This window comes from Lytechinus variegatus, chromosome 10, assembly GCF_018143015.1.
Source record: "Lytechinus variegatus isolate NC3 chromosome 10, Lvar_3.0, whole genome shotgun sequence".
NCBI classification, from domain to species: domain Eukaryota; kingdom Metazoa; phylum Echinodermata; class Echinoidea; order Temnopleuroida; family Toxopneustidae; genus Lytechinus; species Lytechinus variegatus.
Genome location: NC_054749.1, coordinates 27,604,796 through 27,622,515, shown reverse-complemented (window position 1 = coordinate 27,622,515; position 17,720 = coordinate 27,604,796). Strand labels below are relative to the sequence as shown.

Here is a 17,720-nt window from a genome sequence, read left to right as displayed (position 1 = left end):
AATACAGGTAAATGTGCGTATTAAAGAATAAGCTTCCATAAGTAGAGTATTAGCTCAAATCAAAGCAATTGTTTTAGACAAAATAAGGCAAAACACAGGCAATGCAACTCTTCTGAGTAAAAATTTCCCTAGTCAAACAGATTTCTGTGGTCCAATAAGATTTGACTTAGCCAAGCTACCTTAAAACAAAGTCTCAATCAAGATGATTAAATATATCTGTTTAAGTTTTACTGCCCTCTAATAATGAATTAAAAATAAATATGAATATATTGTGATGTTGTCACCATCATCATGATCCTTATCATCTCCATCTTCATTAATCAAATTATGAACAGATCATTCTGCAGTATAAAAATATGATTAATCTAATTATTTTTAACCCTGCAAATTGTGAATTTTATAACAATTTGGTAGTAATCGCTAGAGGGTATTCATTTGTCTCGCAATCTACTATGGTCAACAAGGAAATTCGTGATCACTCTCGCAAAAAGTGTTCACTGGCTTTCTAGGAAATTCGAATTTCCTAGAAAGCCAGTGAACACTTTTTGCGAGAGTGATCACGAATTTCCTTGTTGACCATAGTAGATTGCGAGACAAATGAATACCCTCTAGCGATTATTTCAATCCGCAATAATGAACCTATTTAGTAATAATTTGGTAGTTGATCATTTTATTTAGAATGATATTGTAATTCACTTTCTCTCTATGATTCATGCCAAAAATAGTAATCAATGTATTACATTGGAGCATTGTGGCCCAGTGGATTAGTCTTCTGACTTTGAAACAGAGGGTCGTGGGTTCGAATCCCAGACATGGTGTAATTTCCTTCAGCAAGAAATTTATCCACATTGTGCTGCACCCAACCCAAGTGAGGTAAATGGGTATCCGGCAGGATTAATTAATTGAATGCATGAGCGCTGAAAGGCATCGAGCTAAAGCCAGGGTAATAATAATAACAACGCGCCTCGGAATAGAATACTTCTAGATAGATGGCGCTATATAAATGCCTAGATTATTATTATGTTTATGTAATGGAAAAGTGTATTATAAGAAAATGATTGCAGAAGAAAACAATATATCAAATCAAATAAAATTATATCAAAAAATAAAATAATTTGAAAATAGGTTATCTGTACACATGCATGATTGGGTTATATAATAATTATTATCATTTTATTCGGCAAAAGAAAATTATTATCATTATTATTATTTCATTCGGCTAAAGAAAATACATGATATAGATAAAAAGAATGCATTTCCCTTGTAATGCCAGGGACAGAAAAAGTCAATTAAATAGCTGTGGCTGCTTCTGTCCCATTTCAAAGGAAATTGTATCATAACCAGTAGAAATCATGAAAATAGTTGTAAGAAAAACATTGTATGATAGCAGAATGCAAGCATAATGAAAGCTGAACAGGTGTACAGAATAAACTATGTTAAAACATTCTAACATCCCCCCCCCAAAAAAAGGGGGGGGGAAAATAATAAATTCCAAGTAACTCACGATATCATGCAACATTTTGGTGGGGCATGCATCTAGACCTGCGTGATTCCATTTATATAGGCCCAACCAATTAACATAAAATTAGGAAAAAATAAATAAACAAACAATTATCATAAACTTCTTTGAAATCATAGAATAGGGGGTGGGGTGTACGGACATTTTGAAGCCTTCTTTCTTGTCGTTGTATTACACAAAAAATACTAATTCTATATTTAAAATCTTTCTCAAGTTTGTTCTCTATAATATTTCTTAACATTTTGTACAAAAAATTGATGAGATTTTGCCTGATAACTTTTCCAAATAGCTATTTAAAATCGATTGTCCGGACACACAACACCTGGGTATACCACATAAAGGACAACAGTTTCCTAAAGAAAATATTAAGCTTGAAATATTTAATACCTTTCCCATGATCTAGCTGTGTCCTCATCAATCAACAAGTCATTACACTTTGCAGATTCTTCCATCACTCAACTTGAGGGTGAACCTCAAGTTTCTTCTCCTAATCAATTCTGTAGAAAAAAGAAAAAAGATTCCAACCAATTGATTTAGATCTAGAGGTCTATATACAGTTGAGGCCAAAAGTTTACATACACCTACCAAATTCATTATCGTACTATTTATATTTCTGAAGTTATAGTAAATTTTACCATGTTTGGAATTTGGTGAAATTTGTTAACTTGCCAAACATGGTAAAATTTACTATAACTTCAGAAATATAAATAGTACGATAACGAATTTGGTATCAAATGTAAGAGCATATTAAGTTCTTTCACATGATTTGGATGCCACTGGAATTACAGTATATTTCAAGTGGAATTTTCTTTGAAGAAAAAAGTAATACTCGTGCCAAATGTATTCTATTGTTTGTTATATTTTCAAACAGCGTTTCATAGAAATATATAAATGTCAAATCTATGATTTATACTACATTTTCTGTCATAAAAATGTCACCACTGTACAAAAAGTGTAATCAGAAATGTTTGTGTTGGGAAGTTACAAGCAAAAATGTGAAATGTTTTTGTCAAGTTTTTTTTAAGATTTGTCTAAAAAATATGAAGACTTTGGGGGAAAAAATGACACCTACATGTAAATATTTTTCAGCTCCTGATGACAAAGCAATGCGATGAAGGGGCATGACATACTTATTGTTTTAATATCAAATTCGTCATGACATTTACAAACACACTTGATTGGTGTCGGCACTTGACAGGAGTATGAACTTTCCTAGATTTCTTGTGTGGAGAAATCTTTGAAAACTGAGACAGTCCCTGTAAACTGGGACAATCCCAATTTTCTGACCAGCGCCTGAGGTCAGAAGCCCATTAACCATTTTTTTTGTCTTGTGTGTGGATGACAACAAGCATCCTTAAGACCTTATTTATCAAATAAGAAAAGTAGATGGTGAATTTTTAGACAGTGAAAAGGGGTAATTTTTCATGAGGAATCTGCTTATCACATTTTAACTTGCCGCCGGAGCCCAGGGGCCGATTGCACGAAAGGGTCTTTCCAAATTCCAAGGACCGTCTTTCGTGTCGCCCATCTTTTATGATACGCTGTAAGCGGGGTGTTTCTGAAATTTATGATAAAGAATAAGATTTGTTAGCTTGCTCTTAAATCAAATTTTATACAATGTCATGATATATCACATCATGTAATAAACAAATGTATTGTTTATTTTAACGGACGAATGAAATATCTTTGCAGATGAATTAAAATGCGTTTCACATGGCGCATCATAAATGATGGGCGACACGAAAGACGGTCCTTGCAAAGACCCTTTCGTGCAATCGGCCCCTGGACTCATCCGTGTAATATTCGGAAGACAAAATGGGGTAGAATGGGGTCACACAGTTCCTTATCCACCTCCCATGCCTCCATTCATTCATGTCATTTGTACACAACAAAGTCATGAAAGTGCGCGTATACAAATCGACGAGTGGTTCCCGAAACCATGATTTGGCCAGTTCCCCCGACAAATAATTGTCGCCGTAGTCGTAGACGTTCTAATTCTTCTTCTTCGGGTTAAATCTGCCTCCTTCAGGATTGAAGATTCTTGGGCCAAATTGTGGTTTTGGAAACCACTCATAGATCTATTTGTGTACGCGCATTTTTGTGTACAAACTAAGTCATAAGTGAATGGAGGTGGAAATAGGGAACCGTGCGTGCGACTGAATAAAAAAGCGCTGCTGTATGAAGTGAACGGTGGTTACCTATATCTTTTTTTTTTTTTAACAAGTGCACACCTAGTTACCAGTAATGCATATAGCATTTCCATTTATTTGAAAGCAGGATAAAAGAGCATTGTAGATTAAACGCCTTGCTCACGGGCATAGGTGCCGCGGCCGGGGATCGAACTCCGCACTTTCCATGACTTATAGCCAGCGCCAGGCGCCTTAGACCACTCGGCCACGGCACCTCCACCTATATCAGTTATCACGATAATGCCGATTCTTGCAGATGGAATTTTATAGCTTAAAAAGAGGGTCTTACCTACCTGGCCTTTTTTCTAGGCTCGATTTCCCGTAGAATTTGCTTTCCTTCATCCGTCCATGTACGCCGCCATTTTAATAAAATTAAACTTTTTTTCCAGGAGTTTCTTTAATATTCATCTCCATTTTACGATCTGCAACGTACAGAAAGTCTGGTTACGCGCCTATACAGGATAATTTGCGCATGCGCGTATATTATTTTTGGTTACCACAACAAACTTGATGAAGTTGGAACTGTATATTTCCGCAATTTCAGTGATAAAATACAGAATATAAACTATAGAATACTAATTTGAGGGTTGAAATAGTGGCATATAACTGAAGATATGGAAGGAGAGCAGGAAGGAAAGAAAGACGAGAAGGAAACCGACTACAGAAGACTGCAAAGTTATCCACTCATTCGGGTAAGTAAACATGGTTAACATCGGGCAGACGGAAATGGGCCGCGGCGCGCCGGGCGGGCGGGCGCTTGAGCCCAGCCTCAGAAGCACTTGCTTCGCGCCTCGGGACAGGTCCCGTAATTCCCGGGATCGTTCGGTATTTTGCTCCTTTGTCCCTGTGTCCTGACAATCCCTTCCCGAGACGCCTATTTGTTTCATATTTTAAAACAAGATGTACGGTACCGTAGTAGGCCTAAATACATTTAAAAGTGACAAACTTTCCAAGTAACCAACAGATCAGATGACGAAGCAGAGACAACAATAATCGATAACTAAACCTTTGGCTTTGCAAGTTCTGCACAGTTATTTTCTTGCTAACCCAATAAATTGCAAACTAACCTCCTGCCTGTGTGCGGCAGGTACTGGCTACGCAATTAGGATCAGAGCAGATTCTCAATGGTGCAACATGCAACAATGACATGATAAACAGTTTTTCCACCAAAATAATTTATTTATTTATTTATTTATTTGTTTCTGCATATCATGATAATTTACATAGTGTAACCATCACAAAATTGGTTACATTGAATTTTACATAATAATAATGTATAATTATGATGATTAACATAACATTAACATAACTGATTATAACAAGGTTGCAGACATGCAGTGGTATGACAAAATAAGCAGATGCTTGAGCTGTTGTCAGACCTTTGAATATATGAAATGCATACATAAATATAAAAACAATACTGAAAAGTCAAAACTAATGATTACTCAAAGAAGGGAAAGAAAAAGAAAAACAAAACAAAGAAAACTAAATAAACAAATTATTATGTTCCACAACTATTTACAAATATTTACAAGGAGTGTATGAGGCGTAATAATACTTGAAATTATATCAATCCTTAAGTTTAAAATGTACAGTGCAACAAAATGTGTCTTGCTAAAGAAATTACATCTTAGAGACAAGTATGTGTTTTACCGCATTTTTGAAGGAATGCACTGATAATATATTCCTAATACTAGTAGGTATCGAATTCCAAACATCAGGTCCATAATGTCTGACAGATTTGTGAGCCAACAGTGTGCGAGGGTTATACAAATGCATATTAGATGCTTGTCTTGTGTGGTAGGTATGGATAGTATTATTTTGTTGAAACATATTGGAAAAGCAGGTAGGTAACATTTTGGCATTAAACCGATACATAAAAAGGGAAGTTTGAAGAAAATGGACATCATCAACAGTAAGACATTGCAGCTTTATAAAGAGAGGGCGTGTATGATCACGGTAACCAACTCCAGCACAAATGCGAATTGCTTTCTTTTGCAACAAAAGAATTGGGTTTGTGACACTCGTTGATGTTGCCCAAAGAATATTGCAATATGACACATAAGGTAGAATAAGAGTATTGTACAACATGTAAAGTATTTTATAAGGTACAAGGTACTTAACTTTATACAGTATACCTATATTTCGAGAAATTGGTTTACTGATGTGTTTCATGTGATCATTCCAGTTAAGTTGATCATTGATATAGACCCCAAGGAACCTCGTAGATGTCTGTCTTTCCAGCAAAGCATTGTCAAGTTTCAATCTTAAATCATGATCAGCACATGACTTTCTGCCTTTAAAGTGCACATAATTAGTCTTTCTAACATTCAGTGATAACATATTACTTCGAAACCAATTAGATAATTTCGGAAGTTCGACATTAATGGTGTTTTCTAAGATATCAATATCACGGTGTGATAGGAAAACACTTGTGTCATCAGCAAATAATATATAATTCAATGTGTTTGATACCAAACAAATATCATTAATATAAATCAGAAATAATAATGGACCCAATATAGAACCTTGCGGCACACCGCACCTCAGAACTGATATACCAGAATTAGAATAGTTATAGCATGTGTATTGTCTTCTATTTGAAAGATAACTAGTAAACCAATTTAGGGCAACGCCCCTTACTCCCATATGTTGGAGTTTATAAAGCAGTATTGAGTGGTCAAGGGTGTCAAATGCCTTGCTCAGGTCCATAAATACACCAATAACGTGCTCACGATTAGCCAGAGAACTAGATACATAGTCATAAAATTTCAACAACGCAAGGTCTGTTGAGTGAGACCTGCGAAATCCAAATTGGTTGGGATTAAGTAGGTGGTTTTTGTCAAGAAAGGCAATCAGTCTATTATAAACAATTCTTTCTAGTATTTTTGAGCAACTTGGCAAAATTGAGATTGGTCTATAATTGCTTATAACGGTCATGCTTTCCTTTTTATGAACAGGAATAACCTTGGCTAGTTTAAGAGAGGAAGGGAATACACCAGTTAAAATGGACAGATTACAGATATGCAGTAAAGGAGTTAGGACTGAGCCAATTATTTGTTTTAACAATTCTGAACTTATTTCATCATGCCCAGATGACCTACTATTTTTAAGAGACTTAACAATGTTTAATATCTCAAGATGATCAGCTGGCTTAAGGAATATAGATGATTCGGACCTGTCTTGTAAATATTCTTTGTAATTAACTTCTACGGGAGTTATTTTCTTTGCTTGGTCAGGCCCAATGTTCACAAAGTAGCTGTTGAATCCATTTGCAATGTCATTATCAGAAGTAAACTCTTTATCCTTATGGACAAATTTTGTGGCAGGTTCTGACTTATTTCGCTTACATAATATATCTCTAACAACATTCCATGTCAAGGGCATGTTACCTCGAGCATTCTCAAACTGTCTAGAATAGTGCAAACTCCGTGATGACCGTATAATAGAAGTAAGCTTATTTCGGTACTTTTTGTATTTTTCAACGTGCTCTTGTGAAGGTTTCTTTACACTCTTTTTATATAAGACATTTCTTCTTTTGATAGATTGTAGTATACCTTTTGTAATCCATGGCCGTTTTCCTGTACTTCTATTATTTATTCTAACAAGTGGAATAGTCTTGTCCAAATGGTGATGAAAAATTTTACTAAATGATTCATAAGCCTGTTCAACATCATGACATTCCAATACATCCTCCCAATTATCTTCCTGACAAGCATCCCTCAAGCTAGAAATATTGCTTTCAGTAAATTTGCGCTTTAGTATAACTTTGGCCTTATTGTATTTGTTGGAATGAATATCATAAAGCATGCAGAAGATTGGAAGATGATCAGAAATCTCACTAAAGAATAAACCTGATTGGGAATAACCTTTGGTAGTTTTCACGAAAATGTTATCAAGAAGTGTTGATGACCTGTCAGTTATTCTTGTTGGCTTGTTAATCATTGCACAAAGAGCATTAGACTCGAGAATATTTTGGAAACGGAGAGTGTTTGCATTTTCTGTCAATAGATCAACATTGAAGTCACCCATAATGCAAACTGATTTACCAGATGCATTTATATCAGTCAATAATAACTCAATACCTGTGAGAAAATTATCAATATCAGTTTGAGGGGGTCTATACACTATACATACAATCATGTTCTTATCAGAGGGTAAGTCTACTTCAATACACAAGATTTCAGCACTTTGATTTTGGAGGGAAAGATCTTCCCTGAGTTTGAAAGAGATCTTATTAGACACATAAAAGAGAATACCCCCACCACGGCCAATTGATCTATCTTTCCTTACTATCTGGTAACCATCAATCAGAAATAATGGTGGTGAATGAGCACTCAACCACGTCTCTGTAACACCTATTATAGAGCAATTAAATTTTAGAGATGATAGCAACATATTTAGGTTTTCAAAGCTTTTAGAGAGACTTCTTGCATTGCAGTGCAAGAAGCTTAAGTAATGAGATTGTTGCTTCCCAGTAGGTGGGTTAAACTCATTTGGAATATAGTACCTACAATCAATATCTTGTTGTAAATGATAATCATCCAACATCATTTAAACATGGAAATAGTAGTCAACACCTCACACTGTATAGGCTTAGCAATGCTAATGGACTCAAGTACAGACATGATATAACAAATGACATAAATGTAAAACAAGAAAAACTGTCTACTTATTAACATATATACAACTAAGTTTAAAGTGAAGAACATGGCAAACGATAGACACGAGGCCATGCCCACTCCTGCAACAAAGTTCAGTTACAACAGGAATAAATAAATGAAAAAGAGGAAGATTATGGCAACCTCTCCTGTGACAAGTATCAATATAGATGTGTGTGTGTGTGTGTGAGAGAGAGAGAGACCGGAGAGAGAGGAAGAGAGAGAGAGGAAAGGGGGGAGGGAGGGAAAGAGGAATAGAGAGAGGGAGAGAGTTGGAGAGTTTCTCTGATGAGAACAATGGTTCATTTCTTGTGCTGGTTTTCCTAGAAGATGATAATGTGCTCAAATCTGCTGTGTGGTTTTAATCCCATGGGTAAATAAATCATCCTCTCCAACATGTCCAAGGCAAAGTAATTCAGAACTGGCATAACTAAAGGTTTAAAGCTGCACTACATGTGGTAACTTAACCCTATCTAGGCCGGGGTATTTTGGGAGTTCCTATGGCCGGGGGGGGGCCTCCCAGGCCCCCCCCAAGATCTCGGCCATCGACCGCGCGATCGCGCCGAAAATTGGCACGCGGGTTGCCTGGGGCATAATCTACAAGATTGTATAGTAATTTATTTCATGCGAATCGCTATTAAGTGATTATGCTAATTTATGCATAATTAGTATGCGAAATCATACTTTTCCCTCTAACTCCCTAAATAAAGCTCTAAATGTACTAATTTTTGGTATAGAAACTCTTTGAGGTGTCCTTAGCAAGTGTACATGAAAAAAATTGTGATATCAAATCATTTTCTTATGTATTATATTGTTTTTTGCAATTTCTTATGTATTTCTTTGTTTTTTTGACCATTTGTTTTTCATTGTTTTTTCAATGAAATTGTTGGGGACTCTTCTCTGATCATAAAAAGCATAAAATGAATACATTTAGACTACAAAAACTAAAAATAATCATACATTTATGAATTTTGGTTGAAAACACAATTTGCATTGACTTTGTACACGAAATCACGTTTTTGAGCAATTTCCGGTCTGACTTGCACTTACATAATGTTGCGTAATTTCGGAACCACGTACCCGGGTGACGCAAAATTGGTCTCAAAAGTTGCGCAAGACTTGAAAGTAAAAAGTCAGCGAGCGGCGCGTTAAAAAAATTTCGCACGGCAAAAATATCGCGCGATTCATTGAGGGGGGGCCTCCGAGGCCCCCCCCCGGCCTAGATAGGGTTAAGAAGTAAAGTAAGGGACTCCTTTCTCGTTTCTCCACTGCCCAGCATAGAAACGCAGTTTTGTCCCCTTCTGATACAACTCCTCCACCTCCTTTCGGTGCTTTCTTTTCACCTCTAAGTCCATCCTTGTGAGATCGTTGGTCAGGTAATATTTCTCTGTCTTGAGAGCTTCTCTAGATTTCTTTAGTATGTTAACCTTATCGTCGTAGGAATTTGTTTTCACTATGATGTGGCGTGGCTTATCTCCCCTTTTGCCAGTCCTGGTGGCTTTCTCCACCTTGACTGTCATATGAAATTTTGTTTTCAGCATGTCCTCGACGATTTTCAGGCAATCCTCTTCATCTTTTGCTTCCTTAACTCCCACAACTCGAAAATTATTTTTTCGTGAAAGACGATCTGCCTTGTTATTTTCACTATCTCTAGATCGATCCTTTTGAACTAAAGTTTCATATGCCTTCTCCATCTTCTCCAGGCGACCCTCTAGTTCGGCATTTTTCTTTTCTAGGTCATTTATTCGAAGTCCCTCAAACTCAAGGGCCCTCTCCACTTTCTTGACACTATCGACTAATGTCTTCACCGCCTTGTCCATCATCTTTTCAAAGTTACTGGTTGCCTCTTTAAGAAGGCCTGCCAGTTCTGTACCTGTATTTCCAGCAGGCTGAGGAGGGACCTCCACGCCTGCAGGGACGGTAGTATTGTCCTCTAGTTCATCGTTCAACAGTTTGTAGTTTGAGCGTGTTTTCCTTGAGGTATATTTTTCACTTTTCTTTTCGATTCCGGCACTCATATTGATCACTTTTCTGTCCAAACTTGAAGTTGTCCAATACTGTTGTTAAAATGAACTTGAAATAACTTTAGATATCAATATCTAGGGCGGTGAAGAACAAATCTTGAGGAGAGGTCTACCAACACTTGTCACTTAGTCTGCTACCATTTTTTTTACCTCACAAAATCACAAAATTGACGGAAAATTTGTATTATGGATTCTCAGGTTTTCATAACTAGATCTAGTTTCAGCTTTTGTTTTGAGTCTAGTGTGGCATGCCGCGATGTTTCATCTAATTTTTAAGTTTACAATGTCTCACTTTGAAATTGTATTCATTTCTGAAACATTTTTTTTGTTCCTTCCCTCCTTCCTTCCTATTTTTCTTCTTTCTTTGTTTCTTACTTCCAAAGAATGAAGGAAACATGATTTTCCTTCATTTTTTCTTTCCTCCTCCTTTTTTCTTACTGTTTTTATCTCCTTTATTTTGTTTTTGAATTCACACATTTATTCATCTTCCCTTCCTTTCTATATTCATTTTAAAAAATGACAGCAACCTTTTTCTCTCTTTTATTCTTTCTTTCATCCTTCTTCTTTTATTCTTTTTTCCTTCATTTTTTCTTTCTTCTCAATTCATCTTCTTTCTTTCATCTTTTCTTTCTCTTCTTCATTCTTTCGTTCAACCTTCCTTCCAATTCTTTATATGGCCGAGTCAGTCCAAAGCTTGCACGCATTCAGCGCGATCTACATTGTACATGTAGCTTGAGAGTCGGCTGGCTCGCGATCGCTCGTGTACTTACATAGTTGTAGCACCGATGTATTAGAGCATGCGCTAGGAGGGCGAGAGAGGGGTTTCCCCAGCTAGCTCCTTTGTCGATTAGTAGCGCATTCGCACAGTGAAATTTAGAAAGTAAGATGGCAACCCCCATCGAACGGGACCGCTGGCGATAAATTGTCAGTAAATTGGCGCTGATTTGACATGTTTCCACTGATTTTTTACTGGTACGATATTGTATGAGATAATTGGCTGATAATTGCAATTTATAAAAAAATTAATAAAATTTACTGTCAATTTATCGTTTTCATTTTCAAAACAACCACTTGCCCGATCAGGCAATTGACTTTAAGAAATGCTTGCCCGCGCGTCATTTTCACTTGCCCCGGGCAAGCGGGTTTGTCGCGCCCTGACATGTACGTGTGAGTGGGTCCCGGCATAATTCTGGTCAAGTCAATCTTGACGTCCATATGCCATAATATTCAATATAATGATTGTGGGCATTAACTGAAAGAAAAGAAGAAGAAAGTAAAAAGAACTAGACCAAAATAATTATTCTGTTTGTGGCCTGAAATGCACCAAAACATGAAAAATAAACTTAAAAGGGGAAAAAACAGTGACTTACTATGGCTGTCGCGCAACTTCACTTCCCTGGTTTATCCAAACTAATACATAAACATATGGCCGTTAAGTCTCTGTACAGATTGAGTTAAAACTTTGGTCTCTGTAATTGGTGAGTGGAGCCAACGGAGTTCAGCGGAACAACCTATAAAACAAACGAGACCAAAGCTTTTGGTCTAAGACTAGGAGGATTGCCCTCAATTTATTGCTATTAATAATACAACACTTTTTTTTATTATTAATAGCAATTGAGGGCAGTATTGCATAAATTTATTTTACAGGCATTAAAGAAAATTACATTGTTTCAACTTACCCCGCTTTCCAACTAACCCCGATTTCCCCTAGACTCTTTTTGTTCTACAATGTACTTGTTGTAAATGTGAACCAGCGTAAGGAATTCTCCATTGGGCATACACTTACATGTACAGTACATGTAGGCATATCGTTATCCACTCTGGCTCCAATGTTGAAATGTAAAGAAAGAAAGCTATTAACTTGTGCAATTCTCTTGTTCTTGAATGAATGTGAGTGATTTTGTAATCATTTTTTTTTCAACTCTGTAAAAGTACATGTAGCAGAGTTGTCTTGATGAGCAGGGAAATGCAGGCTAGATGGAAATAAGATCCCTTGCTTCAGTGATTTGAAAAGATTTGATGCATAATGTTGGTTTGAGATGTGAAGCTTTCCAAATACCCAGGTTCATGTAGTACCCAATATCCTGCAGCCCTAATGCACAGTATATAGTTTCATGACGCAAAACACATCTCATGAACTTGAATCAACAATTCCCAGATATATGTACATGTACATGTAGCATTGTTATATTCTTGCTTTCTATTCTTTTCAGCATTCAGATATGAATGAAGAAATGAGGACAGAAGCTATGGAGTTATGTGTCACAGCCTGTGAAAAGTTCTCTTCAAACAATGAGGTATATCTGTCATTATGGCTCATAAATTAGTGATGCATGTGCACATGTTTAATTTGTAAAGAAAATTAAAGTTCCACTCTTTTTTCTAATAGTAACCTAATCTTATAAATCATAGATCTTCTTTTCCAATATTATGAAAATCTACAAGTACATATGTGAACAAAATAATGTAGGCCACATTTTTCTTGCTGTTTTTTTTTGAGAAATAGCTGATGAATTCTTTCACCGAAATGTATTGTTTTACATATGTATGTCTTCTTTTTATGTTTTCCATCAAGAAAAAAGATATCTGTACATCCTACAATAGTTATTGTTAATATAGATGGCTCACAATGGGCTAACAGAGATATATGGGGCATTACAGTAGACCAAACAGAGAGAAAGAGAGAGCAAACATTTTCCAAGGACATTAAGACCAGGGTACAGTGTATCTATAGCCAAAGCATCCTGTTGATTTAAGCCCAACGCATTATACAGTGTTTTCCAGAAAAAAAAGAAACGATACGTGTGGAAAATATGTTTTGTTTCCAAATTTCATACTGTGTTTATAATAGTGAAATCTATCAATTTCAGACGAGACGAGAAAGGATGAAAAGAGGAAATTAGATTCTCTTCTTCATATTACACGTGGTGAACCGTAAACCTCCACATTATAAACTCCACCATGCAAACCTACAAAGATCATCTGATTGTTGAAAAATGTTCTACGATCATTGCTAAGCTTTGTGTTACGGCCCTGTTTGTTGTTTCCTGAATGCATCTCCACTTTATCTGTATATTCGTTTTGCTTGATTTTTTGATGCAGTTTTGTGTGTGTATGTTTGGTCTTTCAGACGGCAGCTAAGATGATCAAAGATGCAATGGACAAGAAGTTTGGTTCATCCTGGCATGCGATCGTTGGCGAGGGCTATGGTTTTGAGATTACCCATGAGGTCAAGAATCTGCTCTATATGTTCTTTGGCGGTAATATAGCAGTCACAGTGTGGAAGTGCTCATAGTCCCAGGTCTAATGATTACGTATTATCATCCCCAAAGAGAAGTCTTAGAAATATGCGTACATCAAATTGTTCGCATTCGTTGATAATTTATGTACAATGTAGAACTATTACAAAGTTGATCTCCAACTTGTATTTTATGGTGAATCTCAACCAAGAAATTACAAATTGTTACATTATTCCATGTTACATCAAACATATTGATTTGACTTTTAAGTAATAAAATGTACAAAAGCCCTTGCCTTTTCGAAAATTTCATTTTATGTCTTTCGCATTAGAAGATACATCTCTTTCCCTCAGAGTTGTGGGTGGTGAGGGGTCACTGGAGGCTCATTAATAAGTAACATGTTAAGTCATGTCATGCAGCATTTATTTTGTAATTCTATGATAAAGGTTAAAATCAAAGCAGCAAAATGGGATTTGTTGCTCTTTTTTCAACTTGTTTCAAGATAGATTTCTACATTGTAATTACAGATTTCTTTAAGAAAACCTGTTGATAGTACTTGTAATTCACTCTGTGTATATATTCATGTATATATTTTTTGCAAAATTAATTTGTATTTATTATGCTGCTGTACATATTTTTCCTAGACACTCGAAATTGTTTTGCCTTTGATGAATTTTAGACAGATTTGGAGTACATGAAAACAAAACAACTGTGTCTACCATTATTATTTGTATCAATGCAGCCTGTAACATGTTTGATATTTACAATTGCAATTGTATCTTTTTGCACGTGGTTTGCCATATATTTACAGTTACACTTAATTGAACAATGGTATCTTTTACGGTACGGTATGTTACAGGAAGCGTAACTAATAGTTGTAGGGTATAATGATACGGTATATACAGTATGATGCTTGTGATAATGAGAGATTTCATTTGAGAGTATTCAAGCAACATGAGTGCTTACTTTTCAGTATTCAGAGCTGAGTCCATTTATTTAGTAATCTACAAAGCTGGTGTATCGTATACATTGTACTGAACATATTCTAACACAATTCTCTTATTAAACAAGCATGTGTATTCATTAAAGGCCCAGTCCATTCCAAAAACAAGTTGATTTGACCCTTTTGTTGACTCAATTGATGGGAACAATAAAGTTTCCTGGGATTGCTGTACATGTAATTATATATGGTGAAGTATTTACACATTTTTTTTTCAAATCGTTTTACTGTACATATAGTTACCTACAGACATTTTTACCCTCGTGTAAAGCTATTTGGAATTATGAATTATAGGCATTATGCGGTTTGCTTTTATATTCATGAATGGTCATATTCAGAAGCGGACATGTTTGAGATTACACGTGTAATTCCTTGTATTGTTCAAATTGTTAAAAAGAAAAAAAAGTAATAAAGAAAGTAGAACAAGTACATGTATGAAGACATGCTGTATGCAGGGATGCCCCATAGGGGTACACAGCTTTTATAAGGTCAAGAATAATCTACTTTGTGCCTTAAATTGGCAACAATCATCAATATTCATACTACATGATGGCAAAATAAGATATACGAGTCCAATTTTTTGTGTTTTGGGTTTTAATGACTCTTCTGTATTCCATTAGGTTTGATATATGGTGGTCACATAAACATATATTACTCCCATGTCCAGTATTCATACATCCAACTTGATTTCATTGGCTGCTTAGTGCTTTATTATTGATGGTAGATGGGCACATTCTGATTGTAGGAAGTTAAAAAGTTTCATTCCCTTGTCTACAATTCATAGCATGTACTCATTACGTAAGTGCATTAAGGCATTCCAATATGATATGCACAACATATGACTATCATTTTTTTCATACTCAAGAGTATTCTGTTTAAAGTGATTTTATACACCATTGTTGTATGATGCACGTACATTCTATGGTATTCCTGGACCAGTGTCAAAGAAAACAAAAGGGTGTCGGTAATTATGGTGTCCTCCAATGCATTCCTTTGTTGACTTGTCTGTTCTTTATCTTGGTTCTCTGAAGCCAGCCATTATCATGTCCAAACAAGGCAAGGCTATTGTGAATATCAAGATAATGATTCAGTATGATGGAGAGAGAGAGAGAGAGAAAGATAGGGAGGGACAGACAAGAGAGGAGAGGCAGAGAGAGGAGATGAACAGACATGGAGAGAGGGGCATATAGAGGTGTAAGAGAGAGGAGAGCAGAGAGAGACAAATGGGTAAAGGGGGTGGGGCGACACACTGGAAGAAAAAAATGACCCATCCAGAATAAAGTTTTTTATATCATGTCATTTTCAAATAATTTTAGTTCGTATATGATAATTTTCCCTCTCCAGATACCTTTCACCAACCTCCATCTGATCCTTCTCCCCACCTTTATCTCTTTCCATCTGTTACGCTGTCGTCCCTTTTCCTCACTCTTCCTAACCACCCCATCTATAAAGCATATCTCAATTTTCAATCCTCTCACCTTCGAGCTTCCCTCGAAGCCTCGTGTACATGTAGATGTTTTCTTACTCGCGCTCATCTCTCTTGTCCCTTAATATTCTCTATCCTTTCACCTTCCCTCTTAGAATGGCTTGCATGTATCTCTCTCGTCCTCACTCATCTCATCCCTTGTTCTCTCTCCTCACCCATTCTCCCTTTCCTCCCCACCCCTGCTTACTCTTGGCAGTTCCTCCACCCCCCCCCCCCTCTTCTACTACATGTATATCTTTTACTCTCTTCAATACAGAAAGGGATGGTCTGGGCTGAAAATAATTTATATAAAAAATATAGAGTAAAATTCAGAGAAAAATGCTGAAAATTTCATCAAAATCGGATAAAAAATAAAGTTATTGAATTTTAAAGTTTATCAAGATTTTGTGGAAACGGTTATATGCACATTGCCATGAATATTCATTAGGTGGGCTGATAATGTCACATTTCCATTTTCCTTTTTCTTATGTTATAGCATAAAATCAGAAATGTTTCATTTTTTCATACACGTGTAAATGATGTGTCTTCATTATATGAAATAAGTTGTGGCAATAAATAACTAATGCACTTAATCAGTTGTCAATCCAATTGTTTAAGTTCTTGGAAGAATTTTTTGAATAAACCTAATTTCATATAATAAAATACAAAAGGATATGACATCATCAGCCAACCTAATGAATATTTGTAAAGACATGCCTATAACTTTGTTATCCGATTTTGATCAAATTTTTGGCATATTGCTCTGTGAATTTTACTGAGCTAGAAATATCTCCAGCCCAGACCATCCCTATAATGCATCACTTTCAGTTACTAGTATTAGCCCCTATTACCCTTGCCCTTCTCAAATTTTCTCTTGGATATCTTAAATATTTGCAATTTATATCTAAATTCATTTCAAACTGCACCAATGGGTGATTTCAAGTCCGGTGTTTGCCTTGGTGTTGATGGATTGCTTCCCCTAGCTCCAAAACTTAGAGTTTGTAAAACTGATTCAGATCACATTATTGACATCTCAACAACTATTAAGTGACTTTTCGGAACCATCTTCATTTTATGTTTGGTGTTATATTTGTGTAAAAATCTACCTAATACCAACACCAAAAGGTCAACACTGAACTTGAAATTGCCCAATGTACAGTATTTCCAACCCCAATCCAAGAAGAGTACTTTTCCACTTCAATTTGATTACTGGAAAAACAAATGAGGAAAACACAAATCTACTAAGTGATTGCAAAGAGGACTGATTTTTAATAAATCAAGTACAATAATGTGGAGCTTTTCACATAAATTGTAATTTCAGTTCAGAATTAAGCTACGGTACACATCACTTACCCCTGTTATACACCATATTAGAAGGGAAAAAATACCGAGAGATATAACATGATAGAAACCTGAATATATATATGTTTACATGAAATGCATAGAAATATACAAACAACCAATAGACACAGCATGTAGTCAATAAAAACTTGAAAAGAAAAAAAATGCAATGGTAAAAGAGTATAACCCCCTCTAGGAGGTACAAAGCAATATATATTTTCATGACAACTAGACTCTTTCAGTACCCATGTCTGGAACACATGAATACATGACACGGAACTT

The 17,720-nt window shown here is 35.9% G+C and overlaps 2 protein-coding genes across 4 annotated transcripts in view; one reads left to right on the top strand and one right to left on the bottom strand.

Annotated features, from left to right (window-relative positions):
* LOC121422196 (endonuclease V-like) overlaps positions 1 to 4,107 on the bottom strand; it is a 71,193-nt gene extending 67,086 nt beyond the window's left edge. Inside the window, exons 1-2 of one of the 3 annotated variants that reach the window (XM_041617089.1) lie at positions 4,002 to 4,107; positions 1,907 to 2,016 (exon numbers count right to left, since the gene is read on the bottom strand). In XM_041617089.1, coding sequence (XP_041473023.1) covers positions 1,907 to 1,971 — 65 coding nt within the window. In that variant the 5' untranslated portion in view covers positions 1,972 to 2,016; positions 4,002 to 4,107. Of the gene's footprint in view, positions 1 to 1,906; positions 2,020 to 3,997 lie in introns of all 3 variants that reach the window. The other 2 variants (XM_041617091.1, XM_041617092.1) reach the window with 2 other exon arrangements.
* A 90-nt stretch (positions 4,108 to 4,197) lies between these two features.
* On the top strand, positions 4,198 to 14,224 carry LOC121422197 (dynein light chain 4, axonemal-like). Its single transcript, XM_041617093.1, has 3 exons — positions 4,198 to 4,400; positions 12,607 to 12,690; positions 13,524 to 14,224. The coding sequence occupies exons 1-3, from the start codon at positions 4,323 to 4,325 to the stop codon at positions 13,686 to 13,688; spliced, it is 327 nt and encodes a 108-aa protein (XP_041473027.1). The 5' UTR covers positions 4,198 to 4,322; the 3' UTR covers positions 13,689 to 14,224.
* The last annotated feature ends 3,496 nt before the right edge of the window (positions 14,225 to 17,720 follow it).